The sequence below is a fragment of the Notothenia rossii genome (assembly GCF_949606895.1).
Source record: "Notothenia rossii genome assembly, chromosome: 8".
Lineage (NCBI taxonomy): Eukaryota > Metazoa > Chordata > Actinopteri > Perciformes > Nototheniidae > Notothenia > Notothenia rossii.
In genome coordinates, this window is record NC_136906.1 from 14,246,984 (window position 1) to 14,274,383 (window position 27,400).

At 41.3% G+C, this 27,400-nt stretch overlaps 3 protein-coding genes across 9 annotated transcripts in view; 1 reads left to right on the plus strand and 2 right to left on the minus strand.

Annotated features, from left to right (window-relative positions):
- Positions 1–5,415: 5,415 nt before the first annotated feature.
- LOC307017037 (zona pellucida sperm-binding protein 3-like) lies at positions 5,416–8,237 on the minus strand. The gene is made up of 10 exons (XM_079646470.1): positions 7,815–8,237; positions 7,625–7,740; positions 7,430–7,533; positions 7,179–7,353; positions 6,646–6,763; positions 6,493–6,575; positions 6,253–6,422; positions 5,953–6,108; positions 5,726–5,839; positions 5,416–5,640 (listed from the first exon to the last, which is right to left on the minus strand). Exons 1-10 carry the CDS (start codon positions 8,184–8,186, stop codon positions 5,432–5,434), a joined length of 1,617 nt encoding a protein of 538 aa, XP_079502596.1. The 5' UTR covers positions 8,187–8,237; the 3' UTR covers positions 5,416–5,431.
- Positions 8,238–9,572: 1,335 nt separating this feature from the next.
- LOC307014412 (uncharacterized protein) lies at positions 9,573–13,591 on the plus strand. The gene is made up of 4 exons (XM_079642290.1): positions 9,573–9,823; positions 10,534–10,890; positions 10,984–11,090; positions 11,827–13,591. Exons 1-4 carry the CDS (start codon positions 9,775–9,777, stop codon positions 12,028–12,030), a joined length of 717 nt encoding a protein of 238 aa, XP_079498416.1. The 5' UTR covers positions 9,573–9,774; the 3' UTR covers positions 12,031–13,591.
- LOC307014410 (trinucleotide repeat-containing gene 6C protein-like) overlaps positions 12,173–27,400 on the minus strand; it is a 44,979-nt gene continuing 29,751 nt past the window's right edge. For 2 of the 7 annotated variants that reach the window (XM_079642286.1, XM_079642288.1), the window contains 15 exons: positions 26,493–26,678; positions 25,676–25,842; positions 25,480–25,566; positions 24,571–24,789; positions 23,864–24,010; positions 23,411–23,530; positions 23,074–23,157; positions 22,686–22,926; positions 22,428–22,592; positions 22,114–22,290; positions 21,568–21,717; positions 20,582–20,803; positions 19,914–19,987; positions 19,672–19,811; positions 12,173–19,192 (listed from right to left, as the gene is read on the minus strand). In XM_079642286.1, the coding sequence (XP_079498412.1) occupies positions 18,820–19,192; positions 19,672–19,811; positions 19,914–19,987; positions 20,582–20,803; positions 21,568–21,717; positions 22,114–22,290; positions 22,428–22,592; positions 22,686–22,926; positions 23,074–23,157; positions 23,411–23,530; positions 23,864–24,010; positions 24,571–24,789; positions 25,480–25,566; positions 25,676–25,842; positions 26,493–26,678 (2,552 nt within the window). In that variant the 3' untranslated portion in view covers positions 12,173–18,819. Of the gene's footprint in view, positions 19,193–19,671; positions 19,812–19,913; positions 19,988–20,581; positions 20,804–21,156; positions 21,268–21,567; positions 21,718–22,113; positions 22,291–22,427; positions 22,593–22,685; positions 22,927–23,073; positions 23,158–23,410; positions 23,531–23,863; positions 24,014–24,570; positions 24,790–25,479; positions 25,567–25,675; positions 25,843–26,492; positions 26,679–27,400 lie in introns of all 7 variants that reach the window. The other 5 variants (XM_079642283.1, XM_079642284.1, XM_079642282.1 and 2 more) reach the window with 5 other exon arrangements.

Genomic DNA, 27,400 nt, shown 5'->3' on the forward strand with positions numbered 1-27,400 from the left:
ACAACTTGACCACTGCCTATATGACATCACTTACGCGACCCAGAATGCATTTGGGATTTGTAATCTTTCTAGTTGCGTATTTTTCATAGTCTTATATTTCAACAGTTTTACGACAAACTGTGACTTTTTTTTACATGGAAATGATTGTTTAAGATTGACAAACATCATATGTGTCATTCGTGGCACAATTCAAACGGGATCAAAAGATAACTTTTCTCTCTCCATTGACTTCGATGTATAATTTCCCGCTTCCAGGGTCCCATGGAGGCTACCGGAAGGGGAGGGACTTCGCCTCTCTATTGTGTGTTTCGCAACATGCTCTATGGCACGTCTCTACTGGGAATTGTAGTTTTATAAGACGTTTTCGTATTTCCCACAATTATAAGTTGCCAGTATTAAACTGTGTACACCCTGGAGGTTTAGGGTATATGAAACACAGTGGTGTTATCACATTTATGTATAATTAATAAATGGGTGAAAATTGCTTGTGTCCATAATGGTTAGCATTAATATACCCACATGACAGCTAAGGTCAGAAGAGCTTTATTTAACAGCTGGTCTTATGTCTGTGACCCAGAGCCGGCCCGACCCATTAAGCGACATAAGCTTCGAGCCCCGCAGCCGCTAAGGGGCCCCTTAAAAAAATCCCAGTACACCGTCGCCGTGATAAGTATGTTTAATTCATTGTGTTAATATGCCTAGATTGCCTACTCTCAAAGTCATGTATTATATTATTGAGTCAATAATATAATACATTAACCGTGCTTTACCTGAACCTCATCATGACACTAGAGAGGACAGCAGGATTGTAATTTCCCGTGTTCAGTGAATGCAACAGAGGCAAGACACCAGACCAACCAGAGAGTTGCATGGAAATAAACATCTGTCTTATTGGCTGACAGGTACCTATCCTGTGAGCTGTGACAATGTTTAAAATAAACTGTCAGTCGGACTCAGAGTTTTTGAAGATGGACATGAAACAATTTTCTTAAAAAAGACGACAATTCTCAAGTGGCGGCTCACACAACAACCCCAGAGCCACCACTTGAGCCAGGTAAACAAGGTATGTAAATGTCAGTAAACTTCCAAGTTATGCGAACATGTAAGCAAAGCATAAATTACAGCTACGTTGACGTTACTTTGAATCGCGGGGGTAAGCTAAACCGTTAGCAAGTAGCTATAGCTAGCCAGATATATTAAATAAACACTTTGTCATACAATCTATATGTTATGTTTTTTAGCGTTACCTGGTGATTTCGAAGAAAGAAATCTGGGAAATGTTGACTTACTGTTCGACATGAAACTAGAAGCTACCTTACAGTAGTCTACAAAGTTGATCCTGAGTCCTGTCAGTTAAAGTGTTTCATAGTTAGCTTAGCTAAGCATCAAATTAGCACTGAAATATATGGATATTATTTGACAGTATTTCGGAGAAAAAAGTCAGCTGAAATGGTGGCATAGTTGCCACTGCTTTACGTGTCAACAGCATGTTTGAACGTAATTGCAGCAGTAAATGTGGCTGTAACACCTGAATTTAAATGTGCAACCTCTTTTTGTGACTGATTTTTGCATGAAATTAAAATTCTTCTGAATGATATTCCTATTGACAGCTAGTTTCTATGTGAACATTATGAGATGGACAGCCAGAGAGAATAAATGAAAAACAGTTATGAAATACTATATGACAAAAAAAGAATACAGTTTAAGTGATTAAAAATTTTCCATAAAGAAAAATCTGTTTACAGTTCTGTTTCATATGGGTATTGAGAGATGTATCCATAGATCTCTTAATTTTGCTCTCAAAGTGCACCAGATTGATGCTTTTGACTTCAATATTTAAAAAACAAATCTTCCCGGTGGAGCATGTCCCCGGACTACCCTAGGATGTTAGTTCCACGGTGTTTACATGCTTATTTATACAATATGTGTGCTTATGCTAACATCATAAGACAAAAGTTGGTTCCGTGTTGTGTGTAGTGAGAACGCGCTAGAGTGAGGGGGGCCCCCAAGCAAAAGCTCGCTTAGGGCCCCCAAAAGTCTAGGGCCGGCCCTGCTGTGACCCCTCTTGTAGTTCATTGATAAGCCTGAAACATGCACTTGTCAAGGTTCAGAGGCAAATTTTGCAAATATGGCAGTAGCCATCGATCATCTTAAGATAAGATAAGATAAGATATACTTTCTTGATCCCAAGTTGGGAAATGTTTTGTTACAGCAGCATGTACTACTTTGTTCTACTCCACTACAATTCAGAGGTTAACCTGGTATTTTTACTCCACTACATTTGTTTTAGTTACTTTGCAGATTCTGATTAATGATGTGAAATATAAACAACCCTGAAATCAGACTTTAGTTACACCTGAGTCAAATTCAGGAAGATGATTGTACTTTGTCAGACTTAATATTTATCTGTGGATACCCCCAACGTTTTTTTCTTATTCAAAAGATGACCTTAACTTAAAGTTTTCTTGAATGTTTAAATAAAGCCTTATTAGTTTGTCTGTTTTGCACATCCTTCTATTAATATCTTTGGACGTCCTGCACTAAACTGTTTTATTGTAGAGATCACTATAGTATCTTCTTGATATTATCTATTCTATATTTCTATCATTGACCTTCTACTTTCCCCCTATGAAAGTATCTACTCTTGATATTTTTTTCATCAAATATAACATAATTTCAACAAAATATAACATGATTTCAGCAAAATATAACATGATTTCAGCAAAATATAACATAATTTCAGCAAAATATAACATAATTTCAACAAAAAAATTCAATAATGTTTTTTAACCACTAGGTGTCCCTTTCTATCAGCTGTGCACCGTTATGGTGTATATAACCTATCTACCAATTGGATCAAATATAAAAGTCAGCCGAATTAATGTTGATACTGCGAGGAGACGTATTTTTTGAAAATAAATGTAAGATGTTGTGTAATTGCTGATATATTTATGATTCACGTCACATATTCACTTCTTCCTGTTTGTCCAGAAGTCTTCTCATCAGGGCTCTATAAATAGAGAACTACAGCAGATATGTAATATTTAATGCAGCCGAACCGTGTATTACAAGGCCGTTATGTGATGACTTCCAAAGAGAAAAGCAAGAACACTCGGAATAAAGTATTATTTTCTTTTTTTCAAATGTTTTCCGATTTCATATCGCATAAACACCATATCCCAACGTGCATTGCGGCGTGATTTTAGCCTTTCAAAACCTTTGAAAAAAGAAATGTGTCTCTCAGAATCGAAAGAGAAAAACCTATGGGAAAAACACAAAAGCATTGTACACAATTTAAACCAATTGATGTCGTAAAATTAACAAAGATAAACTGATGTTTTTTAGTGGGTGAGTAATGCAGATATCACAGTTAAATCATTTGATCATTGGTTTTATTTTATTATGAAAACGTTGAGACCGGAAATACTGTTTTCAACCCGTAACTTTAGATGGAAGCTGCTGTTTACCTCAAATCATCTTCGTAATATCTATCAAACTATAGATCCTACATATCGACTGGACGTGGATTCTAAAAGTACAGTAGGCCTACACACTTCTCGCTAGAAATCTAACCAAAAAGCGTTTTTATGGCCAAACTATCCTACAATTTAGGATTTTACAGAGGGTTATTTGTGAATAAACAACCATCTGTAACGTTTGCATTCAACGGGAGCATTAGAAGGCGAAAACTTTAAAACGTAATTATAGGTCGTATTAAGGGCTTGAACAATCGGCCCATTTGGTCGTATGAGTTGGAGGACACTAACTTATAACATATATCCACCCCTTTGCTGCTGATGACTCTCCTCCTGACCTGCACTTTCACACTCATCTTGCAGACAACAGACATATCCAGTGATACATCATGAAAGTGATGTTATCATATCTTCTTTTCTCACTTGATAATATCACAAAAGGATCGCTATAAGAAGACTTACTATGATACTATAAAAAAGTGTTATATATATAAAGTACTTCGTGGTGAGCAATGTTTATTATTGCAAACAAATACTGAGATTTCTTTTTTGAGAAGGGTTTGTTTGAGTAATTATACACATTAGTGGTGTTAATCCAGTGGATGGGTCAAAGTTAAACATCAGTGTGTGCAAAACCATCTGCAACGTTTCAACGGCTGTTCTTACTTTGATTTCCCCTTCCTGCTCAGAGGTGAAGAACAATAAATAAAGTGAGGCTGTCCACAAAACCTCACAAAGACTGAAGGAAAGAGGAGTACAACAATGTGAGTCAGCTTTAGTATTTATTAGTCAGTTCATAACTGAAAAGGCCATGAAGACGAGCTTGGCATGCATTCTTATTTTCATTCAGCTTTTTGAAGGTAGGAGAAATTCACATTTTATTTTCCTCTTTCAAAAACTGATACGTGTCTATCCTAACAGCTGACATCAACATGTAATGTTCATACAGTGTCATGTTTTTATTTACGGGGATGTTTCATCAGACCGCTTGTGTGGCTTTGTTTAGAGCCATGTTAGGTATTAACAGTAAAGACTAAACATCCTTGTTTCTTTAATGTTTATGTTGTATAAACATTCCAGAGTAACAGTTTCACGTGCCACTAAATCTGAAATATGGATAAAAATGAAAGTGAGTCAAATAATATTTAGTTGGGACAGATACAAGGAAGAGAGACCACGTTGCAGACATCTATTTATAAAATTTGAAAGGTGATGACAGATGGACTTTTTTTATTGTTGAAGATATTTTTTACTTTAATCTAAATTACATTTGTAATAGACAATCTTTGTTGTGATACTTTGAGCATAAACATTTGTCATCAACATTTGGTTGAAAACAAAATAGGCCACCACCAACATGAACAAAAATGAAAAAATAAAATGTATTTCCCATGAAGGCTAAAAATAGTGTATAAACATATAAATAGTGGAACATATAAATTGTACATTACATTTTGATCTGGTAATCCACCCCGCTAGTGGGATTAGGTTAATCCAGTTTTTTTGGATCAAAGTGATCAATCCTGTGTAAACTACCCATTTAGAAGATTTGATCCAGATTGAAGCGTGGATCGGATTTCCTTATCAGATACCGAAGTGATCCTAATCCTGTTTTTTGGTTTTGAACTACCCAAACTCCAAATCTGATCTGATCAGATCGGGCTTAAACGTTTTGAACTCTTGGACCCAGGCCATTATATTAAATGACACCCCAGAAAATAAATACCATGTTGTAGTACCATTTTTAGCAGCAGACAAGAACAAGCAAAGACATGGAACATGGATGTCAAATTGCAATTTTGGGTCCCCGCTAAATGTTTACCGTTATATGGAATACTTTGGCTAATTAGGAAACCATTTTGTTTGCATTTAATTGTTTTTAAGCTTTGAGCAGGTCATACATTTTCCTTGTGTATTGCAACATTAAAAAGCAAACAAATTCAATTTTAAATCATTTATTGTCTTTGGTCCATTGTTTCAGAAAGGTCAGATTCTGTTGCAGTGGTGTTGGACAGTGGGGCCACAGCCACAGTAACCGCAGCAGTTGGGAGGACTTCATTGAGCGCCGCTGCGTTGGTACTGTTCAGCACCGCTGCCTTCGACTGCAGGTGGGCCTCAGGAGAGGTTTTTTCTAGAAGTTCAGGAACTTCCTCAGAATCTTCATCTGTAGTCGCAGAATAAATGTGTTACTGTAAAAGGTGCATTCCAGAGCGCCATTTAAAAAAAGGTTAAGACTTTTCACATTTAACCTTTGTCTGTTCCACTTTTGTCTTCTTCATCTTTATTCTGCTCAGAAGCTAAAGTCAGAACGTCCACCTGGTTTTGGGTCGATGATGAATCAGGAAGCAGTCCTTTCTTCTGATCTTTGACAGAAAAACCAATTCAACATTACGATTTCATCATGGGCAATTTTAATTTAGAGATTGTTAAAGGCTTCAAATGAACAAAGAATAATTCAATACCGGTATTGACCTACCAACTCTGTTTATTCCACCCCTCCACCGGCTGCCATACATTTTAGATCTACTGATTTTATCAAGAATGGAAGAACGCTCCTCTGCAGGTATGGGCTGGCTCTTCTGCTTGGCTGGCAAGACCATCATCGGACCCACTCTGGCCTGATGTTCCCACACTAACACAAACCAGCATAATGCATGTTAATTCAGTTACCCAGCCATCATCATGTCTAAAACCTATGCCAAAACATGTCACAATTGATCATTATGACAACATCTGCAGCCAATCTTCATCATACAAGTTTCTACAAGCTCCCCACCTGTACTGGTCTTCTGTCCACTCCTCCAGAGGGGTTCACGCTCTTCTGGCTTCACAAAACCTCGAGGCCTAAACTTGCTCGGGCTGCTGGGCTTACTGGGAGTTTGCTCAACTCCAACTGGTCTTTTGCATTGCCCACATAAGTAGTCGTTACCATCAGCAGACCACCATCTGATAAATAAAAAACATTCAGCACCAATACTTGTGTAATTTGACATATTTTAGACTGGATCTCACTTACCTTCCATTCACAAAAGTGCACGCCTTGTTTGGTGCATCTGCGTTATTTATTGGCACAGCATTCAGATGACATGTGATGTAGAGCTATGAGAAAAGCAGGTGTTGGGAAACATGCACACACAATCATGTTTAAGGCAATTTAATAGAGCCTCACCTCCCCTCTGTCATCATTATAAAATCTGAAGGCATCAATGGACATGTGGAGCTTGTCATCCTGTGTCCTGGCTAAGAATTGAGACCTTGAGCCTGGAAGCTGAGAGTCAACAAAGCACCTATGATGAGGAAAAACAAAAAGAGCAACACTAAATTAGCACTCATTGACTACTATAACCAGAGTCTACATTACCCACAATGCAACTCCACCACTAACATTTCTAGTCATATAGGCAAGTTCTGGAAGTAGTTCTCTAGAGTCAGAAATGCATAAATCTGACCTGTGCATTTGCCAATAGTGGCAAAGAAAGGAAGAACTAGAATACCAAAGATTAAAAGCAAACTGCTGTAAGCCTTAGCTAACGGCTAACTTGAAGACGACACTAAAGGACTGATCTTTTATTAACCTGTCACTCGAGTCAGCATTGCTCGTGTCTGAATTAAACCACTTTAAGAGCCTTACACATTAAAACAGCTCCCTCTAGGGTCAGAAAAACACTTTACTTTTTGCCATTTAGCAATTTGCAGCCTTACCCATTTTCAATGAAGGCATGGCTGGGGCTGGAGTGCATGTCAGGGCTCAGTGTAGCCACGCAGCTGCTCACAAACACTCGGAGCCCAATGTGATGCCCAATTCTGACCGAGGCCTCGATGCTGATGGGCTCACCGAGATGAAACACATTAGAGCCTCTTTTGTACTGCCAGTCACCTGCACACGGACAGAAAAAAGTACTAAGTGCAAATAGAGACATGACAACTCGTAACATGAGATCATCAAAACCCACTTGTCATGATTCTCAAGTTAAACTGCAACATTTCCACTGCAGCCTGGGTCGACATGAAGGGGATCCAGGTAGGCATGAGTGAAGAACTGGACAAACTGTACTTCCTAAGAAACAGAAAACATGCATTTAAAAAAAGACAGACATCATTCAAAGATGTTTACAATGTGAGCTTTAAAAACAAAAAGAGACAAAGACCTTTCGTAATGACATTCAATTGGAATTACAGCCTCCTCCATTCGAACAACACCATATGGAGAGGCCTCAGGAGAGTATATGAGGAGGTTTGTGTAGATCAGAGAGTCCTCAGTTACCTGTGGAGAGTAGACATGTTTAAAACTAGAAGCTAATGAATCATATTTGAAATGAAATATATATTTAAAGTTACCAAGTGTCTGGTGCCGCACTCCACAAGTCCAACACTGATACTGTACTCATCTGCTGAAGACGCTGTAGCTCTGCAGTACTGGTTGTTGGTCTCTACTCCAAGGCGTATCTCGTCAGCATCAACAGGAGCTCCAACCGCAAACATGTCGGCTTTGATAACAATCTCCAAAGAGTCTGGATGACAGGTCACTCTGATGGTGTTCACCTGCTGCGGTTCCTCAGCCGGAGACTTCTGCTGCTGCTGCCCGAGTTCTGACCTGCCTGTGTTCGCAAGGCTCTGAAACGAAGCATCTTGTGTGTAACGTGTGGGCGGGACAGCAAAAGACATGCTAACACAGAGTGCTAGGATAACCTGAAAATGAAAGGCCTCCATAAGTGAAACTGGTCGGCTGCTCTCTGTCTTCCTGACTGACTCACAGTATGGTTCATCGGTTGAGCCTTTTAAACTCTAGCCGATCATTATCCTCATCAGAGCAGCACACCTGCGTCCAATCAGACACTCATCAGCTTAATTGGCTGCACACTCTGAACTCAAAACATGAGGCTGATTGAGAGAGAGGTGAAGGGAGTTTTCACATGTTTAAAATGTGCATATATTTGCTTCATTGCTTGTTACTTTGGATTTTAAATAAACTGTTAGTGTTGCAGTTCATGAAAACCATGCAGGAAGCATTTTGACATCCCCCCGGATCCTTAATTTGTACACACTATCACATTATTATTGTGGTCTATGGTGTCATTTTTATTATGTTTTTATTAAACTATCATTCATGTTTTGTTGATCTGTACAGAGTAAATCAAATAGAATCAAATACAAATGTAAAGCTTGTGATTTTGAGCTACATAAATACAATTTGATCTGTGTTTGAAACATAAGACACATATACAAATCAATCAATTCATTTCAAACAAAGTATTGAAAATGCCTCAAAATACTTAAAATCATCCCAATTAATTTAAAATGGCTTACAAAATATGAAGTTCAAAACTATATTCTTAATTATCCATTTCAGATGTTCACCCTAAATATTTCGATAATATTTTATGTTATTTTAGATTGATCCATTTTGTTTTTTCAGTTCATACTTTTTATTTTCTTTCAGTCCAGAGGGCCGTTATTGGAGGTGTTAGAGTTGAAAGGGGGAGACAGAGGGGAGGACATGCCAGAAATGTTGGGCTGGTTCAGGATTCAAACTGGTTTACTAGGCAGCGGTGGCTGCATATGGGCTTCCAGCTCTAACCACTGACATATCAGGCGAACCCATTCTTATCAAGGGTTATTGACCTAACCTCTTTCACTCTTTCCTATTATTATCTCCTTTATATTTGGACACATTGTATTGTCTTGTATGTGAATAGCACTTGTTGTGGTGAGCTCAAAACACAACCTAAGCTTTAAAAAAAGTTATTATTATTTATGAGAGCTTCTGAATCGGACTGTGCCGGCGTACATGTTTACAGGACCCTAACTTATAATATATATCCACCCCTTTGCTGCTGATGACTCTCCTCCTGACCTGCACTTTCACACTCATCTTGCAGACACCAGACATATCCGGTGATACAACATGAAAGTGATGTTATCATATCTTCTTTTCTCACTTGATAATATCACAACAGGATCGCTATAAGAAGACTTACTATGATACTATAAAAAAGTGTTATATATAAAGTACTTCGTGGGGAGCACGTTTTTTTTGAGTAATTGTACACATTAGTGGTGTTAATCCAGTGGATGAGTCTGATTCAGTTCAGAAATTCAGTTAAACATCAGTGTGTGCAAAACCAACTGCAACGTTTCAACGGCTGTTCTTGCTTTGATTTCCCCTTCCTGCTCAGAGGTGAAGAACAATAAATAAAGTGAGGCTGTCCACAAAACCTCACAAAGACTGAAGGAAATAGGAGGAGTACAATGTGAGTCAGCTTTGGTATTTGTCGCTGAGTTCATAACTGAAAAGGCCATGAAGACGAGCTTGGCATGCATTCTTATTTTCATTCAGCTTTTTGAAGGTAGGAGAAATTCACATTTTATTTTCCTCTTTCAAAAACTGATACGTGTCTATCCTGACAGCTGACATCAACATGTAATGTTCATACAGTGTAATCTGTTTTTATTTACGGGGATGTTTCATCAGACCAGTTGTGTGGCTTTGTTTAGAGCCATGTTAGGTATTAACAGTAAAGACTAAACATCCTTGTTTCTTTAATATTTATGTTGTATACACATTCCTTACTAAACAATCATTAAAATAATCGTGTTGCTCGTATTAAGCTTTAAGTATTACGCTGAAGTTTGGTCAGGGAGGGTGAGATAGACACTTTTTTACGCAGCTATGGACAGTCTTGCACTAAACTAAAGATATTTACGTGACTGTTATTGTGTAGTTTCTGGGTTTGTCTCTGCCGGTTTTACAGGGTAATGACCAAAATGATAACATGTTCTCATAAGGGGAAAATGACTATGCCAAATTTTATGGCAACACATCCAATCGTTTTTTTTAGAAATCACTCAAAATGATCTCTCATCATGGCACTGTATGAGAAGTAAAAGGTCACCAAATTCTGTATGATTAATCCTCTGGGGACCATGACATACAAAAACACCATGGTAATACATCCAACAGTTGTCAAAGTGATGACCTGACCAACATTCATTACAGCTTCTATAATGACTACTTATAACCTGCATGTGTATTCTAACAGTTATTGCTCTCCTCCAGCCTCTGCAGAGTTGATCCTCCAGGAGCTGATGGAGAGCCAGTCTCTGGAGCTCTCCTGCTCCCCCCAGCTGGGGGCCGGTCGCCTGACGGGCCTCCACCTTTACCACCGCAGCGCCCACAGCCAGACCACCCTGCTGTCCCTGGCTGTGGGGGGGGAGCTCAGGGTCGCCCCGGGGCACAGGGGGCGTGTGCAGCTCCATGGAGGTCTGGAGTCCCCACAGGTTAATGTGACCGTGTCCCAGTTACAGCGCAGCGACACTGGGCTCTACATGTGGGAGCTGAGCTACACTGAGGACAGCAGGTTGGATCAGATCCTCCTCAGCGCCCATCATGTTTTCTTGTTGGTTGAAGGGACAGGTATGTGCATCAAACATCTCACGTGACACTCTTGCAGTTCATCTAAATCCCTCCGTGCAGATATTAATGTGTTTTGGTGTGTTTGTGATGCAGGAAGGTCATGCCAGTGTTCTCCCAGCTACCCTCCTCTGGTCTTCACCATCTTCACAGTAGCGGGGCTTCTTCTGCTCACAATCAGCTGGCTGGCCGTAGACAAATGTGTGAGTAGTTACAGTTCAGCTTCACTGAGCAGGATACTGATTACACTTGAAAATGTATGAGATTTTGTTGTGAAGCTACAATGCTCCTGTGTCATCTCCCTCCTAATGTCCAACAAATGTGCAAATGGACGCATTAGCTTTTAATACAGGAACAAATCAAAACTACTAAAACAGAAGGAGTCATATTAAGCTCAATAGCAATGTCTCAGCTTTAATAGAGAAAAACATTTACAGTTTTCAAGGCAATTTATGTAAAAAAGTATATATCTTATAATTACTCTATTACTTACTGACATACATATACTGCATGGGAACTTGGTAACAAACTACAGCCTCACAAATACCATCATGGTTAATCAACACATCTACAGGTTGTATTAAACAATATAGGCTTTACCTTATCAGAGATTTCTTTGCAATAATTGTGTTCATTTTAATTTGTCCACTCCCTATATCATGTTATTTATGCGTTGCTGTCTAATGTACTGTATAGCTTAGAACAGGGGTCTCCAATCCCCATCCAAGTACCGCTAATCATGACGTGAGACACAGTTGGATTTAATTGTTACATCCTCCCCATAGGTTGTTTTTTTTCCAATTTTCAGATTTTGACAATTTTATCAAGACAACCATTGTCAACTTAAGGCCTTCAGCATAATAACTCACTACAAAGACTAAATTATGACGTGAAGATTAATTAATGTCTAATAGTAAAGAATAATGTTATGTGTTGTAGATGAAGGCGAGGTATCATCACAGACCACAACCTCCGGTTCCTATCTATGAGGAAATGACCAGGAAGCAGCAGAGCGCTGAAAATAACTTAGAGACGCCCTCACAGCGGGAGGAAGCAGACTACCCTGTGTACGCAAACCCAAACCTCCGACAACCACAGGACAACTACTACGCATGTCCCAGACAGCTCGTCCTCAGAGCGTGACTTCTGGAACTCATGGTGCAGCAACGATTCACAGGAAGTGACATCAGCTCTGTACTGCCTTTGATATGAGAGTGAGAGGCTTCTTCTCATCCAGGAAGTAAGAAAAGTCTCAGTTTGGTGGAACAGCGACAAACGACAAATAGGACGTTTTTAACAGCCAAGAAAAAAATGCTATTTTATTAATATTTGAAAGAAGCTCCATAGTTCATGAAAACATTTGTCTCGGTGCATGTCATTTAACAATCACATTCTATGAGGAGAAAGAGATATACAGAGAGAAAAAATAAAACATTACAAGCCACTGACTTTTCATTAAATCTCAGTACAGACATTTTTACTTAATATTTCAAAAGGCAAAAAAAAACATGAAGAAAGAAAATAAAGCAGCCCTAATCCCATATCCCCCACCCCACCCTAAAAAACAAAAACCTTTAAAACTGAGAAAACCCCTTGAGGGTGACAGGCTAGAATCCCACAGTGCTAAAGAGTGAGACGCTCATTGGTTTTAGGAATACACAGCATGGCGATGTAGCGCTAGGTCAATCTGAATCAGGGGAAGGAAGCTGGAGGTGGAGGGCTATAAACGAGTCACCTCTCCACCCCCCCTCCACCCCCTTAAAAGACAAATACAAACACATTGGATCCCAAAAACCCCTGCAATAGATCAGCCACTAGGCCATAAAATCCCCATCTTCCACCCCCCCCCCTCCCCCACAAACACTTGTGCATAGTTTCATGATCCTTAACAACCAGCTCATGTTTTACAAACATCCTCCAAAATGTGAAAAATGTTCCACAAAAGTCTGATTTATCTATTAATAATACCCGCTGTGGGAGAATGAGAAAGAGTAATGCACGATGTTCCTGGTTCAGTCACAATAAAGATTCAGACATACAGCATTTTGCATGTTATTCACGGTCTCTCCTTCTTTTTTTTTAACAATCAAAATCATTGACCTTTTTTCTTTTTAAATGTAAAGCAATTTTAATATATAGATTTATATATAAAGCACTCCATTTTCATTTAAAGTCCATTATTTGGTTATTATGTAACTGCTACGGATTTAGAAACAAAAGGTATTTTCTCTTCTTCTGAAATCCATAACTTTCAGTGCTTAGAATTGTTTCTTTTAAATCATCCTTTTTTATTTGATTTTATTCTTTTCATCATAAAAATGTACATTAAAATGGCATGGAGTTGGTACTCTGGAACCCTGGCCTTCCTGAGACAAGATCCACTTTTCCGTGTGTGTGCAAGATAGTGAGCAATTATGTCTTTTTTTCTTTTCGTTTTTCTTATATAAAAAGGAAAAATATATATAATCAACATAAAACATACAGGCTTCAGATGAAATCAACATTAACACAGAGAAGGTGAAACAGAACGAGACAACACTGTTCGATCCCAGAGTTCTGAAAGTATCACAACAAATCTTCATTCTTTGAGGTGTTGCACTTTTCTAAAAATTGGAAGCATTTGTCCTTTTTCTTTTTCTTTCTCCAACATTCCCATGGTTTCATTCCTTTGTGTTGCTGATTTTTTTTTTTTTTTTTTTTTTTTTTTTTTTAACTCCAGAAAAAAACAAAGTGTTTGTAAACCGTCAGTGGCCTTGCAGGAGAGAAAAAAAATGACAACATGAGTGAACATAAGTGATAACAGAACGAAAGCTAACAAACCAAAAAGGTAGGCACCTCTGAAGTGAGCCCTAGAAGCCAAGGCTCAGTCTGATGTCGCTCCTTCACTCACTCCCTTGCTCAGATTTGGGAGAGCTGAAGTCCTTCTACCCCAATCTATGGCCACAGGTCTGCAAAATACTTTTTTTGCTGCATTTTTTATACATGTGATTTTTTTTTCTTTACTCGTTTCTTTTTTTAGGTTTAAAGTCCAAAAAAAAAAATGGTGCAATACTCAATTATGATCCATACTTTCTTGGATTATTCCACAATGAAAGCCACTAAGGTAGATAAACATTACATTTTTAAAAACACACTTATTTTAGTCCTTGAGTAAACATTTACACATGAACTGTCCCCGTCTCCCCTCAGTACTTGTATCATGTTGTTCGTTTAGCTGGATGAGGGGTGAGGCCGACACTCAGTGCAACGCTAGAGGCTAGTAACAATTAACATCAGAATATATTTTTTGACAAGCAAAAAAAACAAAAGTATACTGAATTGAAAAGAAACACGAGGCGGAAATTCCTCCGCTGTAATCACGAGCTCTCACATATTTTCACCTCACACGCTAAACATTCATTCAACATACAATACAAGCAGCCTTGTGCAAACACTCAAATACGACAGACGTGAATTTGCCTTTATATCCATCTTTGTTTTGAACAACACTCGCATTTCAAATTGAATTCACTCTGAACCGATGCTATCAAAAATCTCTGAAGTGTATGAATGAGACAAAAAATCACTACAAAAAGTGTTCACATTACATTATTGGCGCTTCTTTTGATTCAAGTATTCGTTTTCATTATTTTGTATTACTCTGATATGTTTATGATCTTGTCTTCTGGGAAATATAATGTTGAGGAGGATACATAGAGCCAAAAGCCAGGGCGGGGTTGGGGGCTTAGGCCAAATGGAAAACCGAGAGATCTAGCCATACACACGTATACACCCATTATGTACTCATGGTTGTATTCTGTATACGGACTAGCATGTGCATATTCAACTCAGGCCTTGGTTTGTTTCTTAAAGAGTGATTTGCTAACTCAACTCTTTTTGGGGCCCCTGTCCCAGAGCCTTGTCTTATCAATGATTGAGAAGCAGATTTTGCTTAAGCTCCAGTTGCCTTTGAGTCCCTGTGACTTTAAAAAAGGGAGCGCATCTGATTTTCAACACTAGAACGGTAGATAAGAATGCAGGCGAGGGGGGTGGGAGGGGCTCTCAGTGCTGGTGCTGCGCCCAAAAGAAATCCAGGGCACATCTGAGACTGGACCTCCTTCCCAATGACCCGCCCTCCCACTCTTTCCCACTCCCGATGCCAGTTGCTTGATTCAAGTCCAGTGTGGAATAAATGCAGGTTTATGGAACAAACAAACACAGGCAATAGTGATTGTTTTCTTGAATGATGCGAGTCTAACGCGACTCTGGAAGAGGGCAAAATCCCGTACGTTTTAAGACTTGGTACCAAACTTGAGGTGTGACCCTATTTCTGCCAAAACGTGAGGTCCCCAGAGCCGGATGAGCAGAGACGACCTGTTGTTTATTTGCTGGCACGACCTTCAGGATTAGGGGTCCAAAACGAACCACCTGGATACAGCTTTCCCCGCACGAGGCCCGGAGAGGGGGTCGGGCGGGGCGAGAAGGCGGCAGCTCGCAGAGCAACAGAAACGGGCCTCAGCCTCGGAGTGCACTGCTGAAAGACTTTTTTTTGTCGTTTTTGCAACAAAAACCTTGATGATAAAGAAACATATGTTTTTGGTTTTAAAAAAAGAGATGTACCCGATGTGACCCATAAACAGTGCACAGACACATACAGGACCCCCCCCCCTCCCTCTTGCAGCCTGGTTCTCCTCTACATTTCTGAAATACAAGCACTATTTATCTCCCCCCTACCCCTCAAGCCTCCTACAGCTGGAGCTCGTGGTGTACGCTCCTTGCTCTTAAGATAAATTAGGTAATGGCAAGGTGGAAGTAGATATTTGCAGATCAGTTGGCACAAGACTGAAGAAGCGACTATACTTGCCAACCTCTAGTGCCAGCAGCGTTTTTTTAGTGTCAACTACAAGCTCTGTCTACATTGTATCCAGGGGGGTGGGGTTCAAGGGAAGCTGCCTGGTAGTAATAAAGGTTGAGAGATAACAGAAGATTGGCAGATTTGGGGGGGGGGGGGGGGGGGGGTGGCTGTGAACGAACACCTCCTTGTCTTTGCATAGAAATGGAAGGCTGTAATCAGTTGAGGTGGTTCTAAGTGTAACTGAGTGCTCCCAGAGTTAAACATAAAGCACCAGTGTGAGTGAGGCCCATTGACACTAAAGGATGTGTGTGTTTATGGGACAACATAGAGAGGAGGTGCCCCAGGGTGCACACAGGAAGTTGGCTCAGTAAACTGGAGAACCTTTGACTGCACAATCTTTCCCACTTGATTAGACTCTTCAAATATCCCCCCCCCCCCCCCCCCCCCCCCACGTCTGTCGCACTCCACCCACCGGCCTTTCCTGCTGAGATCTGCAGTTTGGAACGGCCTCTACTCTACACACTGTGAGCCTGGGGGGCAGAGGGGGAGGGGGGGAGGGCAGGAGAGAAGATGAACACTGCATAAAGACCAATATCAAAAAGCCATGATCAGAAAACAATCATTATCTATATCATCAATGATAACAGCAACAATATCAGCAAACTTCATGACAACAATCAAATCAAATGCACACTGGCAATTCCATAAGTGAAACCAGGAAAAAACACACTCATCAAAACGCCTCCATCTCTGGCTAAAGTGATCCTTGCAGGAGAGAGAGTGGAGCTGGAGGTTGCCGAGGACAGACTCTGGCGCAGCAGTAGTAGTAAATGTAATACGGGCGGGCCAGTTTCTGAAAGAGCTGCTCTTGGCCTGGAGGCGGGGGGGGGAGAGGAGGGAAGCCAGTCTGTAGGGATCCGCAGGGAGGCAGCGAGCAAGAGGGAGGGGGGGGGGGGGGGGGGGGGGGCGAGGGCTGCTGCAGAAATCTGCACTCTGCAGCAGGCAGGCACTCGGTGGCCACACTATCACACAGGTTGGCAGAGCCTCCAATAGAAAGAAGAAAACATCAAAAAAAAAGGACGAAGAAGATGGCGATCCCCCCCTCCCCCTCCCCCTCCCCCCCTGGACCCAGTAGAACTGAAACACGTCGAGTGTTTCCAGACACCAAGGCTAAAGATTTCAAAGTATGCAATGTAACAGTGATATTCACTTTGATAAAGAGGGCGAGTGCTTTGGGGTCGTTCCCTGCTGCACCCAATCGTCTTTCTTTGTTTTTCCCTTCACTTTGCTACCATGTTTGACATCCTTCCTGGTCCCACCGACTTGAGGGAAGAAGGATGAAAAAAAAACCAAAAACAACATCTTCACATCCATGTAAAGTTAAAAAAGAAGTAAATAGAGAAGCCACTGAGCAGATTGCTTTTTTGTCCTTTTTTTCAGTTTTTATTTGCCAGTCTTGCTTCTCCTTTTTTTCTATTCGTTGGCATTAAGGGTAAATGAGCTGCGACGCTCTTGCTAAGTGCTATGATCGACCGCCTATTCACAAATCGTTGCTTCAAACTTTTTATACCAACTCAAATTTGGGCAAAAAAAAAAAAAAAAGGTCATCTGGTCTTCAGGGTAAAAAGGAAAACAGGCTCCTCTCATTTTGGTTTGACGCCTTCTTCCCAAGCATGCACACACAATCATACATTACATACACAGAAAAACACACACCGCACACACACACACACACACACACACACACACACACACACCAGACACACACACCTGTCCCTCCCTCTCCCCCAAAACTATTCACTGGCATAAGTGTGGAGAGTAGGCTGGCTGGAGAAGTGCTTTGTGGTACGTCCTTGTACTTTGGACAAAAAGGTGTTTGAAGACCAGCTTGCTCCTCTCCCGAGCTCACACACTCTTATGGGGGGAGATGAAGGGTAGTAGTGGCAGTTTCAGGGTGGGGGGTGCAGGGCAGATTCAATCATTCCTTACAGTCTCCTCTCTTTCTGCGAGAGGCGTGGTAGGGTGCTTGGACGGTTAGAGTCGGTGGCTTATATTGCACGTCACTTGAAATGGTGGGAAACACCGGCGGGAAACATTTACGACTTGAGGTCTTCCACAACATCAGTTAGAGGGTCCGAGACCAAACTGCGAGTTTCCCGCAGATGAGTTGAGGTGCATTGAAGTGTTTGACTTTTCAGTTCCTTAGTAATAGCAGTGGTTCATATTTGTCGTCCATAACTGTACATCTGACGATCCCCAAGTCTCTCCGCTCTCGTCAGGTAAGATTGACAAACACAGTTGAATAATATCACTTCTTAGTTTTGTTTTGCAATGGTTTAAAAACGAAAAAACCCTACAAAAATAAATGGCTTGAACACGGCGTACAGAGTTGCATCATTCCCTTTGAGCCTTGTGTGGGGAAACTCAATCTGCTTGCGAAAATGCACTGAAGTTGTGAGCTGTGGTTGCTGACGTTGTACTCTCCACTCAGGTTTCACTGGCTCAGAAATAAGGGATGTGCAAGTGTCCGTATGCTTCTTCACCAAGTACAGAGTGAGTGAGGATAGCAGGGCAGGAAAGAGGTTAAGGCTAATATTAGTGCTGAGAGAAACAAATGTTGCGTCTTGACCAGCTGAAAGTTCGACAACCACTCTGATTGAAGGGTTTTACTTTGGGAATGATGCCTTTTCGTGGATCTCTGAGGTGCAGTATGATTGCCTGAAAAGGCAGAGAGGGATTACGCAAGTTTAAAAGGTGGCAGCTCGTCGTGTCAGTTTCAACTAAAGTACATGTTTCACACGGCGAGTTCCCAACAGTTCATTTGTGTAAAAAGTTTTTTTTTTTTTTTTGTCGAACGAAAGACTTCTTCCTGTGTCTCCAAAAGTAAAAGCTGAACACTGTAACCAAAATCTCTCACTGAGATTCACAAAAGTACTGCAACTGAAATGTCAATAAAAACAAAAAGGAGGAGGAGGATGGCGAGGGTGAGCAGCGAGGATGAAGCCCCGCCGTCCTCGTGTCTCTCCTTTTCACCGTTACAGCCACACTGATTATCTCCACAATGATTTTTGCTCCTGTTAGTGCTTGTTTCCTCCGTCCTACATGGACTCTCCACTCAGCAGGTCCCCAGGCAGCAGTGTATTGATTTGGGTGGGACTCCCCATGACGCGTCCCTCCTCTCCACTCGGGGGTCCCCACAGGCTGGAGTACTGCTGCACACCGCCCCACAGCAGCTCTCCGCCCGACTTTGCTCCGCCTCCCAGGCTACTGCTGCTGCCGTTGTTGTTATTCCAGTGGGGCGAGTGGCCGATGGGGTGGGGGGCTCCGGACCCTCCCATCCTCGTCTGATTGGAGCCCGGAGAGGCCTGCCAGCTGGTGGTTCCGCCCAGCGACTGGCCCTGTGCAAAGAAGCGGTTCACTTCCTCTTCCCCAGCAAACTCTGCCAGGATGGTGGTGTTCCCGAGCACGCACCTGGATGGAGAGGAGGGGCAACACACATGAGTAACGGCTAAAACCTTTTTAAAAAGGGACAGTTTTGATGTTTTGAAGTAAGGTCGTATGAGGTACTTCTGATACAGTTGATGGCGGTTGGCACGCCCTCAGTTTTGATATATAAAAAGATCGATATCACTTTAAGGTAAAGCTATATTATGAATATTTTCACAGCTTAACCTTGTCCTGAGACAGCCCTTAGAGATCCATGAAAAGGCCTTAGGGCTGAAGGCAAGGTAAAGCGGTGAAAATATAAAAAAAAATAGCCTACACTTAAAGTGATATTGATTTATTTTCAAGGTGGGACTTTACTTTAGGCGGCTAAAAAGTTATTTCTGTTGCCCCCAATCTACTGTTTTGCTTCTGTGTGTTAACTCTCGCCTGTTACTCCAAACTGGGGCTGTGCTGCTGACTACAATCTACTGCAACACCTTGAAGCAGTTCACTCAGAAACTTACATGTGCAGTGACTTCTGGGCCTTAGCAGCTTCATCCTTGGAGCTGTAGCGCACCACAGCGTTGCCCTGCGTCAGGTTGAGGTGGAATGTGATGAGGGGGCCGTGTTGCATGCACAGTGTACGCAGAGTCGAACCATCAATCTGGAGAGAGAGAAAGGCCATTAGTGGATAGTACATATTTAATAAACTGTAAAGCATTCATTCTTAAAGGCTAAGAGGAAGCAGCGGATTGTGAGCTGGTACCTGTGGAGTGAGGTTCCTCAGAACCAGCCAGCTGCTGGTCCTGGTGGAGCTGTCTGTGCTCCATGTGGTACCTGCTGTGTTTAAGAGAGGAGACAAAGATATTCATGCTTAACAAGCTGGTTTGAAACCAAAATCAGTTACCAGAACTGATTGGGCGTGTCGATTTTGTCAGTTGACAGTTCAACCACAACAAGATCTTAAGTCTTTGTCAACTCTGACTACTGTTAGCCACATCAAAGTGCAGCATCATATAGAAACTATATAACTATACACCTTTAACCCATTACGGCTTTCAAATCTGCCCTTTAGACAACTCACATTTCACAACACAAATAAAATGTCTTGAGTGTTTCTTTGCTATGCAAAAAATACACTTTTCTATATTTTCTATATACACAAAAACGTGTGCAAGAATACAAACAGATCTGCAATAAATGTTTCTGTTTATTTATCCACAAATAATAAAACTACCCAACCTGTACAATTGTTATCTACTGTTCTTATAAAATGAAAAATAATACACCATCAAGCTTGTAATATTTGCCTGCATTTCTTTTATTGTTAGTGTGATCATGTTTCATTGTAAGATCAGTTCTATCACTATTTCAAAAGGAATCAGTAATGGAGGGAAGCATACAAAATGGCTATATAGTTCACTGTCAAACTACCTGAGGTGTAAGAGCTGCTCCAGCCTTGGGCCAGGCCCAGCGAGTTGCCCCCCCAGGTTGAAGAAGGCTTGGGGTTGGTGAGGCCAGGCGGGGGTCGGGAAGGGGCCATGTTGCTGCTCCGGTTATGGCTCTGGGGAACCTTCCACAGCTCGTGGGACAGAGAGGCCTGACTGTGAGAAATGGGGCCTGGAGACCAAGTGGATTTCATCTCCGACAGTTTACCTTTATCAGGAAAGAGAGAGGGAGAACAGTTGGCCTCCAGAATCAGGTGATCAAAGGACAGCTGCTACCACAAGAGGATATCACGCAGAGCAAAATGATCTTAAAAGTTCCTTCATATGCCACACACAAGGAGTAAGGATACACTAACACCAGGGGGGAAATATACACTGCATGAGAGGCAGAGTGGGAGAGAGCTCAGGAGGATCATATTGTTCAGGAGCTTGAATGGACAGGAGAGATGTGGGTTGAGGCTGTGAGTCTGACAGTAACAGGAGGGAAAGAATAATGTTGATCTGAAGTGATTCAGCCACTGCATGGTGGGGGGGGGGGGGTGTTATGGGTAAACCATGTACCTGCATCGTCCGACTCCGGGGACGACAGACTGAACGAGCTAGTGTAGGCACTGACTGGCCAATCAGTGGAGGGAGGCAGAGCCTCGCTCTGAGATGAAGTGGGGGAAGAGCCTAAGCCGATGCCATCAACACAAACAAATAGACAAACAAAGAAATAAAGAAAAAATAGCAGAAAGAGAAAATGGAGTAAAGGAAAAATGCTCTACAAACAATGATAGTAAGCTTTTGAAGAAGAGAAGAGTATAAACTGGTAAATGATAATGATTATAGAAAACAGTGAAAAGTGGGAAAATGAAGAACGAAACAAGAGAAACTGGGAGCAGCAAGTTCATTAAACTGTCAGACAAGTTCAGTGGACTTGAAACTACATACTTCAAGCCATTGCATGAAAAGTCTTGAGCCTGCTCTCACCTCCACTCCTGTCCCGCATCAGGTAGCGGTTGACATCTTGGATGTTGGTGTTGATGGTGGGCCCGCTGGGGACGCTGCCGGGGGTCACATTCGGGTCGGTCTCAGGGTCAATATTCTGGAGGCCCTTCCACGGCACACCAGGACAGAACTCTGAAAATCAAAAGTAAAATGTTTGGAAATGTTATTCCCCTACAATAGCGAATAAATAAACATGACCAATTGACCATCTAGTATCTGTATTCACTGACTGCATCAGTTTTAGTTGCTGAAGTTAAACGGGGTGTTAATTATATTTTATTTGTTTATAGATGGAGTGATAATAGTCCTGTATTATTATCCCCAATTTTGCAGGAAACAATGAAATATGTATGAAAGGAGTTAAGAAAAGAGCTCCGGCCTTCTCTCTTAGTTCTGATATTTCTGATATGTTAAATCAATAATAGTGTTTTTCATATAGCACAGCATAACTCATTTAATGCACAAGTCGTTTGCAACATTGCTAACTAGATTAAACAATGACTACAGAGTATTTGGAGTGTTCCTCACCTGGTGGCCAGTTGATATTGGTCCCATTAGCCATCTTGTCGTTGTCTCTCTTGCCCTGCCCCCAGTTGTCCTGAGGGACCAGGGGGCTGGTAGGAGAGTCTGAGCTGGACATCAGGTTGTAGGGGCTGTAAGAGTCCTCCATCTGATGGGGCTTACCGGGGGGGCCCAGGTTACCACCTAAGTTATTAAATACAAATATGTATAAAAGTAAACTATGGAAGACATAGTCTGCATCTGGTCCTTGGTGTAAAGGGGGTCAATCTAATATCAATTACAACATTATTTGTTATCGTAAATAATATATAAACTCTCACCATGCTTGCCCATGTGAGGCTCTAGAGGAGAGGAGCTTCCAGAGAGGCTTTCGATGGAGTTGGGATGCGTCCACTGCGATAGGCGCGATTGAGGCTGGGGGGGTTCCTTCATAGACATACCTCCCACCTCCATGCAGTTTACATTCATGTTTGGATTGAGTCCAGCTGAGGAGAAAGAGAGCCGTCACTACACAAGCCCATGAGATTCAGCGCAGCATTACCTGTATTCCATTCAAAGAGAAAGAGAAAGCCACTCACAGAGAGAGTACGGGCTGTAAGGGTTCAGAGATGACTGCGGCTCTTTGGTCTGCAGGTCGGGGAGGCCTGGAGCCTGGGGGTGACCTGGAAATGAATCCAGGGAGGATTTGGACCCACCAGGATGCAGGCCCGAGTGGGAGGAGGGCGGCTGCTGTTGCTGCTGCTTCATCAGCAGGGCCTGGGCCAGCTGACGCTGGTGCTGTTGGATCTGCTGCTGCATGTTATTGATTGTACGTGCAACCTGGGAGAACATCACAATGAAGACATTAGGATCTATAATGAGTAATTGTAATAACTCAGTAAATGTATGATTTTTCAGTGATTAAAGTGAGAAATAAGAAAGTAGGAAATAAGAGATTAAGAGTTTAAGGTTATGAGGGAAACTTACTTGCTGCTCTTGTTGTCGAATAGGGCCAGAAACGTTTCGCTGCGCCTGCAACATCTGCTGCTGAATTTGTAAACGCTGGTATGCCTGTGTATTAGATAGGATAAAGATTTTAATGTCAAAAGAAGTCACTGTGTCTGTAAAACCATTGACTTCTTTGTAACCAAAAATAGTCTAATCTACATTTACAGAAAAGATGATACAAAAAACATCAAGTCCATTTTAAAATGCTCATAATGCAATTGTGCCCTGTGAATATTTGCTAAGTGCTCTCTAATGCATGCAATTATATCTGATGTATCTCATAAAACTGAAGCAGACCATGCTAAATGAGTCTCACCAGTTGCAGCTGGTAAAGTTGATTCAGAAGGGTCATATGTTGAGGGTTTATTGGTGAGGTTAAAAGTGCAGGATTCAGACCAATGTTTTTTGCTGCAAACTGTAAGAGCTGTGCTTGAACCTGTGACCAAAGTAACAAAAACACTGTTTTAGCACAATTAAAGTATAGAGCAGAGCATCCGTCTGGGTTTGGTGCATACACTGTCTATGAGAAGTCCCATGAGAACTTGTGGTATTAAGCTCGGAAAAGCAAAAATAATCTCCTTAGGAAAGATCTTGACTGATAAATAATTAAATGTGAAAGTCAGAGTGAAGAGATGTTTTTAAAGACTGTAATCTAAATGTTAATTATTTATCACTGCATACATTAAAATGTTAGCCTAGGAAGTTATAAATGAGGCCAAGTGTGTGTTTGCCTAACTATATATATACATTTACGTGTGTGTTTATATACCTGAGGGGAGAGAAACTGAGGCACTTGAGCACGTAGACTCGGCTGAGAGGAACTGAGCGACGGCACTGACGGGTGGGGGGGCGGCTGAGGCTGCTGCATGGCCCGGGCTTGCGCTGCTCCACCACCGCCAAACATTCCACTCTGCATCTGCTGCACGGAGAAAGAGTCGAGAGACGGTCAGCAAGTAGTCCTTAACAAGTCTCTAAATCAATCATCTACATTCATGGGTTTGAAATGTCTTTAATGTGTTATCTAAAGTTCAACAGACACATTTGGATGCAGTCACAAAGTGATCTCAATATCGTATCCTGCAGCTGTTGAGCTTTTGAGAAGTGCAGCAGGGGGAGATATCGGTTAAGACATTTAATTGTTGATTTTATTTGAAATGTCTTGTGCAACTGTAAAACTCCCTCCCATCAGACAACAAAATGGAAAAGGACATTTAGGAAAATAGGCAAAATTAAACTCATTTGTTTTGGAATAGAAAGCCAAATTATAGTTAGAATAAGCCTTTTTAACATTGATTTAAGTGCAGCTTGCCTAAGTTATTATCTTTCATTTAACTTGCAACCTCTTTTTGTGAACAGCTTTGCCAGGGATACCGTCCAAACCCTCTCAATTCATTATTACTCACGCTGCTATCAGGCATTTAAAGTTCACAAACTTATTTTATGTACAGAATATTTGTATGTAAATGTATGGCTAACCTTGTCCATGAATGGCGAGCGAGGGTCTGCTGAGGGGTCTTTGGAAAGAATAGTAGGCCGAGGGCAGCCCATAGGCTTGTTGATGAGCCCGTTGTTGTAGTCGTGGCCGGATAACCCCATCCCCCTCTTGTCCAGCTCCGTCTTCTTCTCCAGCAGGGCACTCATGGCCTGATCCAGACTCATGTTGTTGCTCTTCAGAGCCTCCTCTGCCGGATCCCTCTGCAGAAAGGACCAGAACGTGCAAGTAATGAGGAAACAAATCATTAAATAATGTTGTATTATTAACAGCTAATTTACAATTGATCGCTTGATTTTCTTCCTGATTTATAATTTGTTCAATTAAAAGTTTGGTTCCGATTAAACAGTCTATAACACAAAGATATTTTCAATTAAAACAGTCGTACATTTCACATTTCAGACGTGGGTACCAGAGACTCTAGCTAATTCTTTAAGTGACTAAAAAGATGAACTGATGATCAAAATATTTGCAGATAAACTTTCTGTTGATCGACTCAAAGTAAGCGTTTTATATCTGCTGTTGTTTTTTAACATCAACCTCAGGGTGGACTAATTAGCATTAATTTAATAGGCAATACAAATACACAGATATTTACACCCAAACTTTTTCTTTCGCAGAACAAACATTAATTCAGCTTTTTCTGACAATTTCATTGTTTACTAACAGAGAAGATATTGGTGTGAGTCTGCCACAGCTTGTTTTTTATGCTCGCTCTGAATTGTTGAAGCTGGGCATTTTCTAATTCTACACATGGAGACTAGTAAATGTAAATGTTAAAAAAATATGTTTAGCAACCATCTTTGATCGAAAGTAAAATAATAAATACAATAATCCCAGTGTTAGCTCTGAGAATGAAAGTGGAGCAGTGAAGCAGAGTCACTTTAACTCACAGGGAAGCCCATGTCCGTCAGCTGTTTGATGAGACGGTTCATGATCCAGGCATCTTCCTGCTTCCCTTGGACTTTTCCCTGGGAGAGCTGATGACAGAACAACTATTGTTAACAATAACATTCTATGGAAATGTAATATCACATTTTCTTGTGGGTTAAGTTAATACTCTGTGTGCAAATTAGCCCAGCGTCATACCTTCGGTGGGCCTTTTTTGGATGCATTGCCCCAGGAGTTACAGGAGGAGTTGTTCTCATGGGAGGCAGAGTTGTTCCACATGTCTCCATCCTCAGCGTCCCACTGACCCCCCTGCATGTTCAGCTCTTCACCTCCACCTCCCCATCCGTCTTGCATAGGTTTGGGTGCTGGAAAAAATACATAAAACATTAGTAGGTGGTAGGGAATTTGCTTTTCAAAATCTGCCTTTTAAAAATGTTCTTCCACCCAAAATTCAAAAGTCAACCAGCCGGCCCTGAAATACTTCCTGTTTTTGTTTATTTCAATATCTTTATGACATGTGTACTGTTTTTACATAAGTAAGAACATATTTGACTTCACCTCTGCATGTTACGAAACCCGAATGCCTAAAAATAGCAACATCCACTTGACTGTTAAGGATCCAGTCGGTTGTCGTCATGCTAGTTTTCTTTCATTTTTCAAACTATGTATAAGGTTAAAGATAACTCTTTGATGAACGAAAATAAAAGCAACAACTTTCACGGGTGGTACAATAAGAAAGACATGTTTACATAAACTGAAAAGAGCACATGTTGCACATTGTTACATAAAAGTAATTTGAACCAGCCACTAGAGGTCAGTGTGGATTTGGAGGTTAAATTACCAGAGCTCTTGCTTCTCTTGTACCATATTGATGTCCTTTATGTCCGATACATCCTTTACTTATCAGGAGAGTGTGATTTAACTTTTTCAGCAGTGGAGCACACGTGGTATCATAATTCCTCAAAAAGTGCACACACAGTACACACTGTATAAATCAGTAAGACCATTTATTTACCAGGTTTGCAAGAAGCAGATGTCATTGTGGGGTTGGCCCGGCTGTAGCTGTCCGGGTTGTTGTCCCCCCAGCCGCCGGTGGATTTGTTCCAAGCAGACGTGCCATTGTCGGCGCTGACCGGAGGGGGAGGAGCTTCCCCCCAAGAGCTCTCTGATTTTGTGTGGGAGTTCGGTATCTCTCCCCAACCTGAAACACACAAGGTAAAAGATTCTGTCAACAAAAATACTTTACTGAAAAAATTACAGGATCTTAAAAGTAAATCATATGTTACTACTACCACCAGTCTTTTGTCATCTTTGACTCAGACAAGAAATGATCTGACAAATCTGACAGTAGCAAGCAGAAGAAAAAAAAAATGAAATGCCGTCTTTTAGATGTGTAAGAAGTATTGAATACAGCTGTATTGTTGTCATGTGTTCTTCATGCCATTTCCCAATCTGACTTTATGATGCATTGTTACTGATTGTTGTGTTTACTGGCCAGGTATTTGTCATATAAGTGGCACGTGAAGTTGTTTTTGTTGGCTTGTGGTGGCATAGTTTTGAGCTCAATATTAGTGTGTGATGCTACGCAGGCTTGATTCCACCTGTTCAATGTAAAACTAATATTTGTAAACTAAATCGCTGACATGCCTTAAAAAAAACACCACTTGCATTTTTCTTTTGTCATTCTATCTGGATTTTTTTATTTATAAAAAAAGAATACAGCTGCTAAAGTCATCACCCTGGTTACCCTTCTGTGTAACAGTGTAAAGTGCCCCTATTGCAGGTCGGCAGGAACTGGGCTTGGCTAGGCAGGAACTGGGCTTGGCTTAGCAGGAAGGTTGACGGAGGGAGAAGATACCAATTTAAGATCTGGCGCAGCTTGGCTGCTTTTGGCTGCTTTTGGCATGAGAGCCACAGCACTGG

Bases quoted from the DNA above. Each gene is read 5' to 3' on its own strand.
- LOC307014412 (XM_079642290.1), top strand. From the start codon at position 9,775: ATGAAGACGAGCTTGGCATGCATTCTTATTTTCATTCAGCTTTTTGAA. The intron at 9,824-10,533 runs GTAGGAGAAATT...GCTCTCCTCCAG, and splicing joins TTTCATTCAGCTTTTTGAAG to CCTCTGCAGAGTTGATCCTC. The intron at 11,091-11,826 runs GTGAGTAGTTAC...TATGTGTTGTAG, and splicing joins GGCTGGCCGTAGACAAATGT to ATGAAGGCGAGGTATCATCA.
- LOC307017037 (XM_079646470.1), bottom strand. From the start codon at position 8,186: ATGGAGGCCTTTCATTTTCAGGTTATCCTAGCACTCTGTGTTAGCATG. The intron at 7,534-7,624 runs GTCTTTGTCTCT...TCTGTTTCTTAG, and splicing joins ATTGAATGTCATTACGAAAG to GAAGTACAGTTTGTCCAGTT. The intron at 6,576-6,645 runs GTGAGGCTCTAT...CTTTTCTCATAG, and splicing joins ATAATGATGACAGAGGGGAG to CTCTACATCACATGTCATCT.